This window comes from Saccoglossus kowalevskii, chromosome 12 (assembly GCF_978046115.1).
Source record: "Saccoglossus kowalevskii chromosome 12, keSacKowa6.1, whole genome shotgun sequence".
NCBI lineage: Eukaryota > Metazoa > Hemichordata > Enteropneusta > Harrimaniidae > Saccoglossus > Saccoglossus kowalevskii.
The window spans coordinates 21,580,182-21,595,247 of record NC_140652.1 but is presented as its reverse complement, the minus strand read 5'-3'; the positions used below and the strand labels follow the sequence as shown (position 1 = coordinate 21,595,247).

At 38.0% G+C, this 15,066-nt stretch overlaps 1 protein-coding gene across 2 annotated transcripts in view; it reads right to left on the bottom strand.

The window, feature by feature from the left end:
* Window positions 1-15,066, bottom strand: part of LOC102801124 (protein O-mannosyl-transferase TMTC1-like) — a 46,543-nt gene that overhangs the window by 18,134 nt on the left and 13,343 nt on the right. For both annotated transcript variants that reach the window (XM_085506502.1, XM_085506503.1), the window contains exons 10-16: window positions 14,443-14,564; window positions 13,517-13,684; window positions 11,910-12,023; window positions 10,019-10,162; window positions 9,032-9,246; window positions 8,408-8,543; window positions 6,642-6,786 (exon numbers count right to left, since the gene is read on the bottom strand). In XM_085506502.1, the coding sequence (XP_085362628.1) occupies window positions 6,642-6,786; window positions 8,408-8,543; window positions 9,032-9,246; window positions 10,019-10,162; window positions 11,910-12,023; window positions 13,517-13,684; window positions 14,443-14,564 (1,044 nt within the window). The remainder of the gene's footprint in view (window positions 1-6,641; window positions 6,787-8,407; window positions 8,544-9,031; window positions 9,247-10,018; window positions 10,163-11,909; window positions 12,024-13,516; window positions 13,685-14,442; window positions 14,565-15,066) is intronic.

Below are 15,066 nucleotides of genomic sequence, written 5' to 3'. Positions count from 1 at the left end.
CTGTCATTTAAATTTCAGAGATTTATTCAAGTTAATTTTAAAATTTATCATGTTCGATTCAGGTTATCCCGAGATCTTCTCGTGATTTTTGCGCCCCGGAGTATGTCGCGCGCAGTTATCTAACATGAACAAATTTTACTTTCTGTATGATGTTCTCCAAGCTAGTTTGTAATTTCAGACATTGTTTTGATAACCACGAGTTGAGTCCTGAGAGACTAGATCGGTTTCTGTAGCAACCGTGACGCTATATCCAAACGTTCGCTACATTGTTTCCCATTGCGTTCTCGCGGTACTTGTCTGTTTACCGCCCAAAATTCCCACCAAAGTTCTGCCTCGTGTTAGTCGCGTGTCACACCTAATATGGAATGACAGCGTTATGTTTCGTTTGTATGCGCCAATCATTAGCGTTGTTTTATTTTCGGAACGTTTTGACATGATATATTCTAGAGTACAAACACGTGTTTGGCTCTTCTCCGATTAGCTGTCACCGAGACAAATGCCGCGCTAACGTTGACAATTACATTAACCAGGCAAAGCGCTGTCGTGAGAAGTCCGATTCAGGCCGTCGCTGTAATTCCTTCTATGGTAGCTTCGCAACTTGATGCTCGTTATGCACACCCTCCTTTCTATGCTCTCTACGATGCCAACTCCTCATGAAGCTATTATTTAGCGATCTATATTTTATACCAAGAAGTATTTGCTGTACAACGTATTGATGTTCATGTTGAGTACAAATAAACCAATTTGAATTATATTTCACGTCTGTTCAACTCAAGAAAACACAACGCAATCGATGTCCGTTTCAATAACAATTCCGCATGATTAGTCAGTTCGTTTTATGTGACGAAAAGAACACCCCAACGCCTAGTTTTGCGATATAAACTTATCCACCACATAAATTTGGTGCCGAGACCAGGATATTCAATACTGATTCATCATGCCTCGAAGAATCCTGAACAAAGCAATAGATAGACTGAACAAAGTTGTGACTCAATTAAATATCGCGTTGACACTTGCTGAGGATAGAATCCAAGACTTTGAAGTCACTGACAACAAATCTGAAGTATATCGGCTGATCAAAGTAAGCATACTAGCACTTGACAATCGTATCTCAAACTTACAAAAGGCCTGCGACGAAGTCAGAAATTATGCCGATGTTCTGGACGCAGAGTTTACGGAAACTGAAGAAATCGAACTCAAATTACTAGAGAGGTTTAGTTCGATCAATTTATTCCTGACAGAAAACAAGCCAGCGAAGCAAGAAATACATCCAGTCCCACAACTTGGTCAACACGAAGTAAATCAACAACCAATCCCTCCAGATGATCAACAAGCACCGGTCCAACAGCTCGTACTGCCGCCGACACCTCAAGTCGTACCGCCGCCGACACCTCAAGTCGTACCGCCGCCGACACCTCAAGTCGCACTGCCGCCGACACCTCAAGTCGCACTGCCGCCGACACCTCAAGTCGCACTGCCGCCGACACCTCAAATCGTGCTGCCGCCGACACCTCAAGTCGCGCCCCCAGTACCGACGTTTCAAGTCGCGTTTCAACCACCTGTACAACAGTTCGATCAACCCGCTAATGCACCAGTGCCTCAAGTAGAAGTTACACAAAATAACTTTTTGAACAATTCAATTCCAACAGCTCATATTTCAGGTATGAATCCACAATACACTCAATTTAATTCTGTTCAATTGCCACGTATTGATTTGCCCGTCTATTCAGGCGAGTATACGGGGTGGGCTGAATTTTGGGATATGTTCAATGCTGCTGTAGGTTTAAATCCACAACTTAGTCCTATAATCAAATTTGCTTATTTGAAAAGGTCGTTAGAGGGGGAGGCTCTAGAAGTAATAACCGGCTTAGATCTTACTATAGTAAATTACAGTTTGGCACTCCAGCTTTTGACCGAACGATTCGGCCAGCCACATCAAATTATCGCTGCTCACATGCGTGCATTACGCACAGCAGACGCACCCAATTATGATGCCAATTCTTTACGGAAATATCATGATACCCTGGAAAAGCACATCAGGGCACTTCGTTTATTAGGTGTACCAGAGGCGGGCTATGAGAAACTCCTCATACCCATGATACTGGATACATTCCCAATTCAATTTCAACAAAGTTTAGCGCGATCCAACCCAAGCGGGGAATGGACATTAGTCACACTCAGTCAGCACATGTTACACGAGGTTAAAATCCTCGCCATAGGACAGGTAGATTACGACACAAACCCTTCAGCAATACATGCTTTCACCCAGAGTACACATGACTCAACACAGTTCAAGTCCAAACGATATGGGCGTCGTAATTACAATAATACTGACAAATCTTACAGTGGTACCACATATTCTGATCAACAGAAACAAAACCATGTCACACAAACTGATCACACTCATGGTAGAACACAAATTGGTGACAGAACCCCACATTGCATATACTGCAAAGGCAAGCATTACACCACAAATTGTACAAATATTTCAACTAGGAAGGATCGAGTCGAATTTATTACCCAAAATAAACGATGCTTTAATTGTTTGGGAAAGCACATGTTGTCTCAATGTAAGTCGCATTTCACTTGCCGTGTTTGTAAGAGTAAACATCATACGTCAATTCATTTTGATAAATCTGGAACTGCGCAAACAAATTCAACGAATTCTAGCACGGCAAACTCGCATTTTTCACATTCAGCAAATACTGGTGAACAATCGCGTTTTACCGGGAGTGACTCAAAAATTAACTCTGACAGTCCGCGACGCGCAATGCTTCAAACCGCACGAGTTAGTACGCATTTTCGAGGTACTAACTGTGTTGCTACCCTTCTATTTGACAATGGCAGTGATAGAAGCTTTGTCACAAACTCTTTCGCACGTAAACTAGGTGTAATCCCAAATTATAACGAATTATTGAGTCTGAATTCGTTCTCCAATCCGCGTTCCGGTGTGCAGTCCATACCGAGAACCACGCTGTCACTACAAAGCAAAGGTGGCATTAAATCCCCGATCGATGTACTGATGGTCGACTGTATTTCCGAGGGATTGGAGAACACTGTAACTTACGATATTGCACGTTTGCCACATTTGAGAGGTCTATCGTTGGCCTATCCGCCGTCAAATCGATCCACATTAAACATCGATATTTTGATAGGCGCCGATCACTATTGGGATTTTGTTACACACAACTCACGCATAGTTAGGGGCAAACCAAACGCTATACCGACTGTCTTTGGGTACCTACTGTCAGGGCCTTTCACTACGCACAACAGGACAAACAAAACAAATTCATTCACCATTGCTTCTATCCGAGCACATGACAGTGTAATGGATAAAATGATTGCTAGTTACTGGGACCTGGAGTCAGTGGGTGTTAAAGATACGATTACAAGACAGCAGGCACTCAACATTACACATGAACAACAATACAAAGAATATACCGAAAAATCCAAAATTGAAAATAATATTTCGACCCCAAAAGTGTCCGAGAAATGTGCCCAGTGTCCGACCACTGGTACGAGTGACACCGTTAGCGATCGACCGCTACTTTGTACGCCCCCAAGTCAATCCAGAGGACATGTCAATTCGGAGAACGAAATTAGTCCTCATTTCCATAAATCAGCAGAAGATTTCATAAAAACTGCTGAAACAGTGTCAGGAGATATCATCGATACAAACCGCGAACCTCCTGAGCTACAAAACTCCAAAATTAATGATCAGATCGTTTCGTTACATGTCGCCTCTGAATCTGACAATTTACTCGGCCACCATTTTGAACTTCACAATGAGCCAAACATCGCACCGAAGGAGATTATTCACGCAACTGAATCAAACTCAGAACCTAGTCTTGAAAAGATTATCGATATTCGCCGTTTCAACGATCTACATCGTCTGTTGAAAGCAACTGCTTATATATTTCGTTTCATTTCGAAACTCAAATCCAAATTGAACCACACTCCGAGTTATTTGTCAAGTAGACTTGCTCTCTCAACACAGGAGATATACGACGCGGAACACGCTTGGTTGACATCGATTCAGTCAACACATTTCGGAGACGTTGTCAGTTCTATTCGGAGACAACAATTTAGACATGGCGTACTTCAAAAACAACTTAAACTATTTCTTGACGATAAGTCAATACTGCGAATTGGTGGTCGGCTTCAGAATACCGACTTTCCTTTCGAAACCATGCATCCAATACTCCTTCCTGGTAAACATCGGTTTACTACGCTCATAATTCTTGATGCTCATCATTTATTAAACCACGGTGGGCCGTTAACCACAGTTAACAAAATTCGGGAAAAATATTGGATCACCGCGATTCGCAGACATGTGAATTCTACATTGAGATCTTGTGTCGTTTGTAAGAAGGTCGATGGAACTCCATTTCCCCTTCCTACTCAAGCTCCACTTCCTGATTTTCGAGTGAAGGAAGCAGTCCCATTCGAATTCTGCGGAACAGATTACACGGGACATTTGTTCGTTAGGGACCAACACACTGGTCTTTCTAGTAAAGTTTATGTACTAATTTTTACGTGCGCCTCAACTCGATGTATTCACTTAGAATTAACTCAAGATTTGACCGCCGCATCATTCATTTTGGCTATGCGACGTTTCACTGCTCGACGGTCAACGCCCCGGAAAATGATCTCAGATAACGGTTCCACATTTATAGCCGCCGCTAAGATTTTGAAAGGACTCGAGTCCAGTCCTGAGGTACAAAACTATCTTACCAAAAATCGTATATCGTGGCGTTTTAATCCTAAACGAATGGCGTGGGCCGGAGGCCTATTCGAGAGAATGATAGCCATAACAAAAAATTGCTTGAAGAAAATTCTAGGTCGTGCCAACGTGACTTTTACCGAACTATCCACAATTTTAGTCGAAGTCGAGTCGTCAATAAATGACCGCCCATTAACTCATCTCTCCGCAAGTGTCGACGATTTAGCTCCACTGACTCCATCTCACTTGTTAAATGGACGTCAGATTAGAATGTTACCCCCAGCTATTCCTAGTGTTTCTGAACCCAATTTTGAGATTGATAATATTACTGCAAATAAAAGAGCTATGTATTTATCCTCCCTTCACAATGCTTTTAGTAAGAGATGGCAAAGAGAATATTTGACGTCACTAACTGAGCGTCACTTGAATCAAATCAAAGGGACAACCAATAATTGTATAAAGGTGGGGGATATTGTCCAATTACACCAGGACATCAAAAAACGATGTCATTGGTTACTAGGTCGTGTAACTAAATTGCTTCCAGGCAAGGACGGTATCGTCCGAGTAGTAGAAATACAGACCAAAAACGGCTCAACAAATCGTTCTATACACCATCTTTATCCACTCGAACTAAATGCAGAAACACAAGAGAATACACTCTCAATTCCCGAAGAAGTTATTGGTAGTCCCTCCGTTGAAAATGAATTTTCTAGTCAAATCCACGACTTTTCTAGTCGGCCCGAACCAAGGGCTTCAGCGCTCAAAGCGAGCGAAAGTATACGGCAAATGTGCCGTGATGGTGTTGTATAACTTTGTAGAATTTTGAACTTTGTATTGCACTGTAACTTTATTTCAAGTTTTCAATGAGAATCATTTGTAAAGCAAAATCTGCAATGTGTTCATGATATACTGTATTGTTTTTGATATACCGTGTTATTTGCTGTTTTAGCTAAGATTGAAACTCACAATTCATATCTGATGTTCAATGTGATTGACATGTGTTTATTGTTGAGAGTCTGTCATTTAAATTTCAGAGATTTATTCAAGTTAATTTTAAAATTTATCATGTTCGATTCAGGTTATCCCGAGATCTTCTCGTGATTTTTGCGCCCCGGAGTATGTCGCGCGCAGTTATCTAACATGAACAAATTTTACTTTCTGTATGATGTTCTCCAAGCTAGTTTGTAATTTCAGACATTGTTTTGATAACCACGAGTTGAGTCCTGAGAGACTAGATCGGTTTCTGTAGCAACCGTGACGCTATATCCAAACGTTCGCTACATTGTTTCCCATTGCGTTCTCGCGGTACTTGTCTGTTTACCGCCCAAAATTCCCACCAAAGTTCTGCCTCGTGTTAGTCGCGTGTCACACCTAATATGGAATGACAGCGTTATGTTTCGTTTGTATGCGCCAATCATTAGCGTTGTTTTATTTTCGGAACGTTTTGACATGATATATTCTAGAGTACAAACACGTGTTTGGCTCTTCTCCGATTAGCTGTCACCGAGACAAATGCCGCGCTAACGTTGACAATTACATTAACCAGGCAAAGCGCTGTCGTGAGAAGTCCGATTCAGGCCGTCGCTGTAATTCCTTCTATGGTAGCTTCGCAACTTGATGCTCGTTATGCACACCCTCCTTTCTATGCTCTCTACGATGCCAACTCCTCATGAAGCTATTATTTAGCGATCTATATTTTATACCAAGAAGTATTTGCTGTACAACGTATTGATGTTCATGTTGAGTACAAATAAACCAATTTGAATTATATTTCACGTCTGTTCAACTCAAGAAAACACAACGCAATCGATGTCCGTTTCAATAACAATTCCGCATGATTAGTCAGTTCGTTTTATGTGACGAAAAGAACACCCCAACGCCTAGTTTTGCGATATAAACTTATCCACCACAAACTCACATAATGGGTTCTGATCTCTGCTGATTCCGGATCCAGCCCTAAAGCTTCCTCAAAATACACTTTAGCTTCTGATATTCTATCAGTATTGAAATACAAGGCCCCTAAGCTCTTTAATGTGTCAGCTTCACGCTTCACTGCTAATGCTCTGCAAAAGAATAAGCAGAATAACAAGTCATTGTCAATGACACGTCCCCATTCCGTTCATATTTGAGTGACATACATTCAAAGCAGATCATGACCTAAATGCACCTGCATATGTACAACACATTGTACTATTAAAATCTGAACAAAATCCATCCATGCATGAGTGAGATCTGGTTTCGGAATTGTGAAAATACGTGATTTTGATGCATTTTCGGCCTTAAAATGGCCATCATTCAGCTATTGTTAAGCAGATCATGAAACAAATGCACATATCTATTTGTGACTGGATGTACCATGTGTGTGAAGTTTGAACTTGATCAATCCAGACATGTCTCGGATACGGATCCAGAGGTGAATTCTTTAAAACAAAATGGCCGCCAGTCGGCCATTTCGAACTTGATCCGAAAAAAAAAAAATGACGTGCATCAAGGTCCTATTACCGGGGGTATGTTTAATGTATGTACCAAATTTGAACAAAATCCGTCCATGCATAACTGAGATCCGGGTCCGGAATGGTGAAAATGTGGGATTTCAATGCATTTTCAGCCTTAAAGCGCTCCATTTGGCTATCGTTAATGAGATCATGAAACAAATGCACATACATATTTCTGACATGATGTACCTTGTGTGTGTGAAGTTTGAACTTGATCAATCCAGACATGTCTCGGATACAGATCCAGAACTGAATTCTTTAAAACAATGGCCGCAAGTCGACCATTTCGAACTTGATCCGAAAAAAAAAAATGACGTGCATCAAGGTCCTATTATGTTTAATGTATGTACCAAATTTGAACGAAATCCGTCTATGCATAACTGAGATCCGGGTACGGAATGGTGAAAATGTGCGATTTCAATGCATTTTCGGCCTTAAAGCGGCCGCCATTTGGCTATCATTAATGAGATCATGAAACAAATGCACATACATATTTGTGACATGATGTACCTTGTGTGTGAGAAGTTTGAACTTGATCAATCCAGACATGTCTCGGATACGGATCCAGAACTGAATTCTTTAAAACAAAATGACCACCAGTCGGCCATTTCAAACTTGATCCGAAAAAAAAAATGACGTGCATCAAGGTTCTATTATGTTTAATGTATGTACCAAATTTGAACGAAATCCGTCCATGCATAACTGAGATCCGGGTCCGGAATGGTGAAAATGTGTGATTTTGATGCATTTTCGGCCTTAAAATGGCCGCTATTCGGCTATCGTTAATCGGATCATGAAAAAAATGCATGTGCATATGTCCCATATAATGTGTGATGTATGAGAGAAGTTTGAACTTAATCGGTCCATGCATGTTCGAGATACAGGTGATCACGGATGCACGCACGGATGCACGCACGCACGCACACAGGGCAAAACATAAGTCCCCATTTTCGGACAACATCCGAACGGGGACTAACAATGTGAACAAAACTATTTTAAATTTAGTAAATTATTTCAAGCGCCAATCACAGTGGAAATGTTTGAATATAGTTCATTCAAAGTTCAGATTTTAAGGTGGAAAAAAAGATACACAGGTTTTTGTAAAACTAAAATATGAATAATGAATGTCTTGATAATCAAGTGAAACACAACAACAATACGACTGACGGTGCATTACATGAGTACAAACCTTTTAAACATAAGTTCAGCATCTCTAGTATTTCCCATTTTTCGCTGCAGCCTTGCAATATTCACCATGGCAACTGTGTGATTGGGATTTACTGAAAGGCACCTGTGATACTCCGCTAAGGCTTCTTCTCTCAAATCTGGAATCGGATTGTGTGTTGTTAGAGTAAAGGTAAATCTAAACTTCCCAAACTCTACATACAGGTCTACATGACAGGGTTATGATACTACTTTGCTACCATGAATTTACAGTGTATTCCAAACACTAATAACATACAACAATGCATATTCCCACTGAGATAAGTGACTTTTGAATGTGTATCACCAGGGATTAGTCAAATAGAAACAGTCAAAGTATTTTATCAGATTTTCTCAATTTTTGCATGATATTCCATTTTCTGTCGTTCATACTAAGAGAAGAATTTATATTGATGAATAAGGTGACCAAGTTTGATAAAGTTTGGAATAGAATTAGTAAAGTTATTGTGCACACAATAACAATTATTACCAATGACAACACAGGTCAGAAATTTTTCTCTTAATTAATATACCTTAGCTTTCCATCATTGATGAAAGCAAGGTAAAGTTCATTGCAAAAATAACATGATGACTTTTGACTTGTAATTACCTCTTTTGACTAATAAGGCACCATAGTTGTTATAAACATTCCCATCATTGGGCGTTAGTTCAATAACCTTCTTGTAAAGTTTCTCGGCATCATCATACTGCCCTCTATCCATTAATATACCCGCCAGACTAGTGTACGCTTCAGCATAGTCATCCTTGATTTCGATAGCGCGTAGTAAGAGACGTATCGCCTCATCTTGTCGATCAGGTATTTTACTGAATTTGAAGAAAAAAAACTTTATAAGTACTATGGCATAAACAGTTATATTAAAGCACTGTGGTTGTCGCGCAGAGCATGTTCGAATTTCATGTAAATAAACAATGTATTTTACATGCGTTGTATACGTCGCTATGAATCCCATATCGAACAGGACCGAACACGGCACTACGACTGCCGCCCTTTAATAAACAAGTAATCCTGTGAATGTTTCCCACCAGGTTATTTAACAGATATCAGCCCAGATACTATACCCAACATACTAGTACTAAAACCCTTCATAAAAATACTAATATCGTGAATTTTTGTTCCCATGCTTTATTGCCAATAATGTTAATTATTTAGTTAGTGGCACATATTGGTGGTTGACAACAGTATTTTATTCATTTATTTAGAATTGGACTGTAAACTTTTAGTTTAGGTAGATTTCTGGATTACACAAAGTCCCAGTTTATGCATTTTTTATATTGAGACAGCCTTTTGGTTTTTACAGGTTCTTGGATTACAAAAGAATTTGATTTTCACAGGTTTCCGGTTTAGACAGGTTTCTGGAATAAAGGATGGTAAAACATTTGTCATTCATTTGCTAGCATAATTTACAAATCATACAATTGATACCGCTTACGTTGACATCATTTCCAATCGACCAATCAAACTGACAGCCAATAGCTGATGGTGTTAAGTATAGAGATATCTGAATAGCTAAAAAAACATACAGAATCTGACCTAGCATTTACACTGCCAGGGAAAACAATTAAAAACATTACTTACCCTAATTGATTAGCTAAGTTGAAATGGGCTCTGACATGCATCGGATTGATAGCTATAGCTTGTGTAAAATGAAATTCACATTCCTTGTCGTCTTTTAACATTGTACCTAGGTTGTTATGAGCACTGGCATGGCTCGGGTATAGTCTGAGAACAATAAACATGGTAGTTTAAAGATGGATTGTTTTGACATTGTTGTCAGTCATTGGATTTAATTTATGCCCAGTCTGACTTGAATGCCGATCTCTTAATAATATTCATGATATTCAATTCATTCAACTTTTATTTATTTCAATGCGAAATGATCTGATTTTATAAAAATAGATACACAATTTTAGGGGAATAAAATTTTGAGACATTGACCTCTGGCTCGCCCAGCTATTGTTTTTCAAAGCATGTCATCTGTTTGTTACTCAGAACTTGACGAGTTTTTTGTAATGGAATGCTGGTTACCGGGGTGATCATTTTTATGGGGAGGAATAATTATTCTTTGGATGAACTGAACATAGGTTCTGGATTTATGAATGAGTCATGAGGACAAAAACCTTAACAAAGATTACTACACTTGAGTGCAAGCATAGATCAAATGAACGACAGCTTGACACATCCCAGTTGGCAAAATTAGCAAGTTTTTTTTCCCACTGCAATGGTAAACTTGACTTATTACAATCTCGTGACAGAGTGAGTGAGATTAAAATAATAACACATGAGGCCAATGTTACATGTGTGCGTTGATTTTGCCAGAACCAATGACATTTTTTTAATACTGTTTTTTCTCAGGTGTGCCCTGTTTGAGGGCGTGCATTACCTTAATCAAAGGTGAGACTAACATGTGGTCTTTTGTTTATTACTTAGTGGCTGTGGGTGTATTTGGATTTTCTAATCTTGGTGTTTTTCCAGTGACTTCTCTAGGTGCTATTCAAATACAGTAGGTGTGTCTTGTTTACCTGAGATTTGCAAGAGTTTGAGGTGGCCAACATGTTAGTTTTTTTCATGTGGTTGATTACTGGCATGTTGACTTCCCATTTTTTGAGCCATGTTTTCAACTTTGTTTATTATTTTCATATAGCAATCTCCTCATATGTTAAAGCACGATGGTCGTCGCACAGCGCGTGTTCGAATTTCATGTAAATAAACAATGTATTTTACACGCGTTGTATACGTCGCTATGAGTCCCATATCGAACAGGACGCTGCACTGGGTGTTACCGGGGTAATTATTGAGTCATTGTTTGTGGAAACTGACGATGACAACAAAATGATCATCCTTACTCTATCATAAACAGACAAGTGTCGTCTACAACTTTCTGAAATCCTGAGTGCACGACACTAGCAACTGAAATGGACAGATCCCTGGTTTTGTGTTCTTGGATTTCTTTTCAAAGATCTATGATTGAGCATGTTAATTCCACTTTACTTGCCGGTCACTGGTAGCATAGTGGTTGTTACATCAGGCTCATGATCGGTAGACCCAAGTTCAAATCCTACCTTAGGCTGAACCTCTACCCTGTCAACCTCTACCCTGGGTGAGTGTGCCACAGACTCAATGGGAAGGCCAATTCCACTGGCCGAGATTCATTCACTAACGAATACGACTTTGGGGGAACCTTGGTTAAGGTTTGCAGGTGCTTGTGTTCGACCGAGCCTGGTTGGTGCCTGGATAGCGCATTAAAATTGCCATTTGATAGAGAGATGGCCACACAGCCCTGACATGTAGTCCAAAACAGGAAATGACTTCTGTGGCAAAATGCACTGTGTCAGCACTAGCACTTGCAATTTAAAAAAAAAAAAAGTCAGGAGAGACAACAGTGACATTCAAAAAAAATAAATTCCACTTTACATATGGGTACATGTAAGTATAGTATGAACTATGGGTAAAATATACTCAAACTTACTCTAAAGTCTTCCTGTAGTGTTGTATTGCTTCTACATGTCTGTCTGTATCTTTCAATAGATTAGCATAATTATAATGAGCCTTGGCATTATGAGGCAAGGTATGCACACCAGATCTATAATAAGTCAAATATACAATTTAGAGTTACGAAGAAGAAATGCTATCAGAATATAGGAAGTATAGTGACTAAACCTGATGAAGGATAGGCTTTGCCATCCAAAACATTGTGCTGTGTTTTTAATAGTAGTTTTTAGTTTGGATTTTTATTATTTTTTTCAGCTACGGCTACTATTTATCGTCTTTTTACCCTGGTTTCCAGTGTTTGTCTTGTTTTTATGATATTTCAGTGATTAAATCATTTGAAATAATATGCACAAAGTCAAGCCTGTTGATTTTTAATGCTTCAAACCCTTCATAACATCAGAGACATTCCCCTTGTGGACACTCTCACTTAGATGATAAGTTTTCAAATATCAATTATGCATTTTCAGGGTTCAAACTTCATAGAGGCCATCAAAGGCAGTTGCTTTTGTGTCGTAAACATAATATATAATTCATATACTGAAAAACATGTCTTTTTCGCAAGCATGTCTTTTTAGCGAGAGAACTGATTCGCTAATTCAAGATGTCGCTAATGACTTTATTATAAATTCAAAATGGCCGCCAAACAACGTCTTTTTTCTCCACACAACTTTGTAAACAACACACAAAAAAACGTACTGACATGATAGATACACTTTATTGAAAAGTAAATTAACACAAAAAAATAAACGTATTCATTTTGGTCATTATTTCAATGAAAATAAATAAATGGAGTGATACTGATATATTATTACGGAAATTAGTAGTACTTAGTAATTTTTGAGTCCTAATATAAAAGGTCAATATTCTGGATGTAACTCAGCAACGATACCCGCTTTTTATTTTGTATATGATTGTGAACGGAATCAAATTACACTTGACAGTTTTTCTTTGTTTTTATGGAGGTGATAACTGCGCATTTGTTTTGCCACGCGACAGACAAGTATTGCGAAAACAGGAAATCAACAATGACAAGAGAGATTCGCTAAATCAACATTTCGCTATTACATCATTTTACCACAATTGGCTAAAATTGCATGTCGCTTTTTCGACATGTTTTACAGTATGCTAAGTCCATTTTATAAATTTTGGTCTTGATGGGTAGATGTCCTCTTAAGGTATAGATGCAGTTAACCTGACACGTATTTTAATTAGTTAATTAGGAAACCAAGATGACCTCCCTTGTCCACAAAACTATATATTTTCAGAAGCTTATTGTATAAATTTTAAAATGTTTTAAAGTATTCTTTTTTATGGACACTGTAGTTTGAAATATGCACAAAAATGTGGTTTTTTTTGGTCTAAACACATCATGTATCTTTTAATATTCACAATCAATTGTCAATTCCACACTTTCATTCATTCATTCATAATTTTTCCAGCTTAAATTTTGTTACAACACATTTTGCATATCTTTATTTAATTTGTTATCATTTTTTTTTTTCAAATTTCGACCAAAAATCTGGGTTTATTTGTGAATGTTGACAAACCTTGCCATTGGTGATCAAAGAGTTAACTTAGACTTACTTAAATAATGCCTCCCTGCTATGCCAAACTGGATTTCTTATTATAGTCCTCCATGTAAAGAACAAAGCGACTGCAATGACTAGTGCAGTCACTGCAGAGGACATGTTCTTATTGCTTGACTTACAGACACTATTAAGGCCATGCGCCACTAAAACACAAAATCCAAGACTGAAAGAAAAAAAGTATGAAAAATGCAATAAGCTGTAAACAGAAGAATGAGCACAATATAAAAATATTGCAGGCTCATGTTATGAATAAGGAAATGAATAAAATATTGGCACTGTATATTGTACGTGTAAAGTTTAATATATGCCTTCGTTTTCAATACTGTAGAATATACTTTTTTTTCCTATATTTCACATTAAACTCATCAAAAATCAGTGAAAATAAATTCCATACACAATGCCCAAAAAGCCTCTCAGCGAAAATAAAGTATTCTACAGTATGATGAGTACAGGTAATTAACTGAGCACTTTCTGTTCATTGCAAGATCTCACGTTATCTGTAAAATCGACTATAAAAACAAAACAAAAGACATAGCATCTTGTTATGTAAAATCTTCATGTTAGATTCAACAAACACTAAATTATTTATTGGGCATTTTCGGCCTAGTGATGTGATACAACAAGCATTTCAATATAAAAGTTAAAAATTTAATCATTTAATTTTCACAGCAAACATTTGGTTGGCACCTTTCACAAAGAACAGGAAATCAGATATCACATATAAACATTCTACAAGGCTCTAAACCAAAAAGTCACCAATACCAAATTATTTTTTATTTCATTTTGTTACTCCTGCTACTATCCTGCTAATAAATATAGTATAAAGAGATAAATACGTACATAAATACTGACAAACATACAGACATAGAGATAAATGGACAGACAGTTGCACAAAGCAAGATATTGTTTACCGTGACTCACCTGGGAATGTACAGGATTCTCTCAGCAACAACAAAACCAACTCTGATGAATAAATTAGATGCTGGAATGAATGGAATGACGAGGAATGATAAACCAATTAGAATGATCCTCAGATGATTAAGCTGTAAATAAAAAAGTTAACAATAAAAGAAATGAAATTAGTTATATGCTTTTGTTTATAGAGTACTAGTTTCTTATATTGGGTGCCTAATTGTTGTGGTTACGACCATCGCAAAATGGCACTGTGAGATACATTTGTGAATCCTCAGAAATGCACATTTATTTACATACATGACCATGTGACATATAGTATATAATATTTAGTAATAGTTGTCCTAAGTAACTATTAAAAATAGCTAGACGTTTCGAGCAATGGCTCTTTATTGATATCATAGCGGTAAATTTTTAAACGTATAGGTAGGACATAAGAACATGCACAACAACTATAAAATATAATCACTAAATGATTCCACAATAGAACTATATATCATATTTATCGGTCGGAGCAGAGTTTATTTATTAGCATGTGACATAACTGTTTCAATTATTTTGCACAATCCTAAAAGTTACACGTAATTATGTTTAAATGTGGGCATGATATGATGAATAACTGTCTCCATTGAA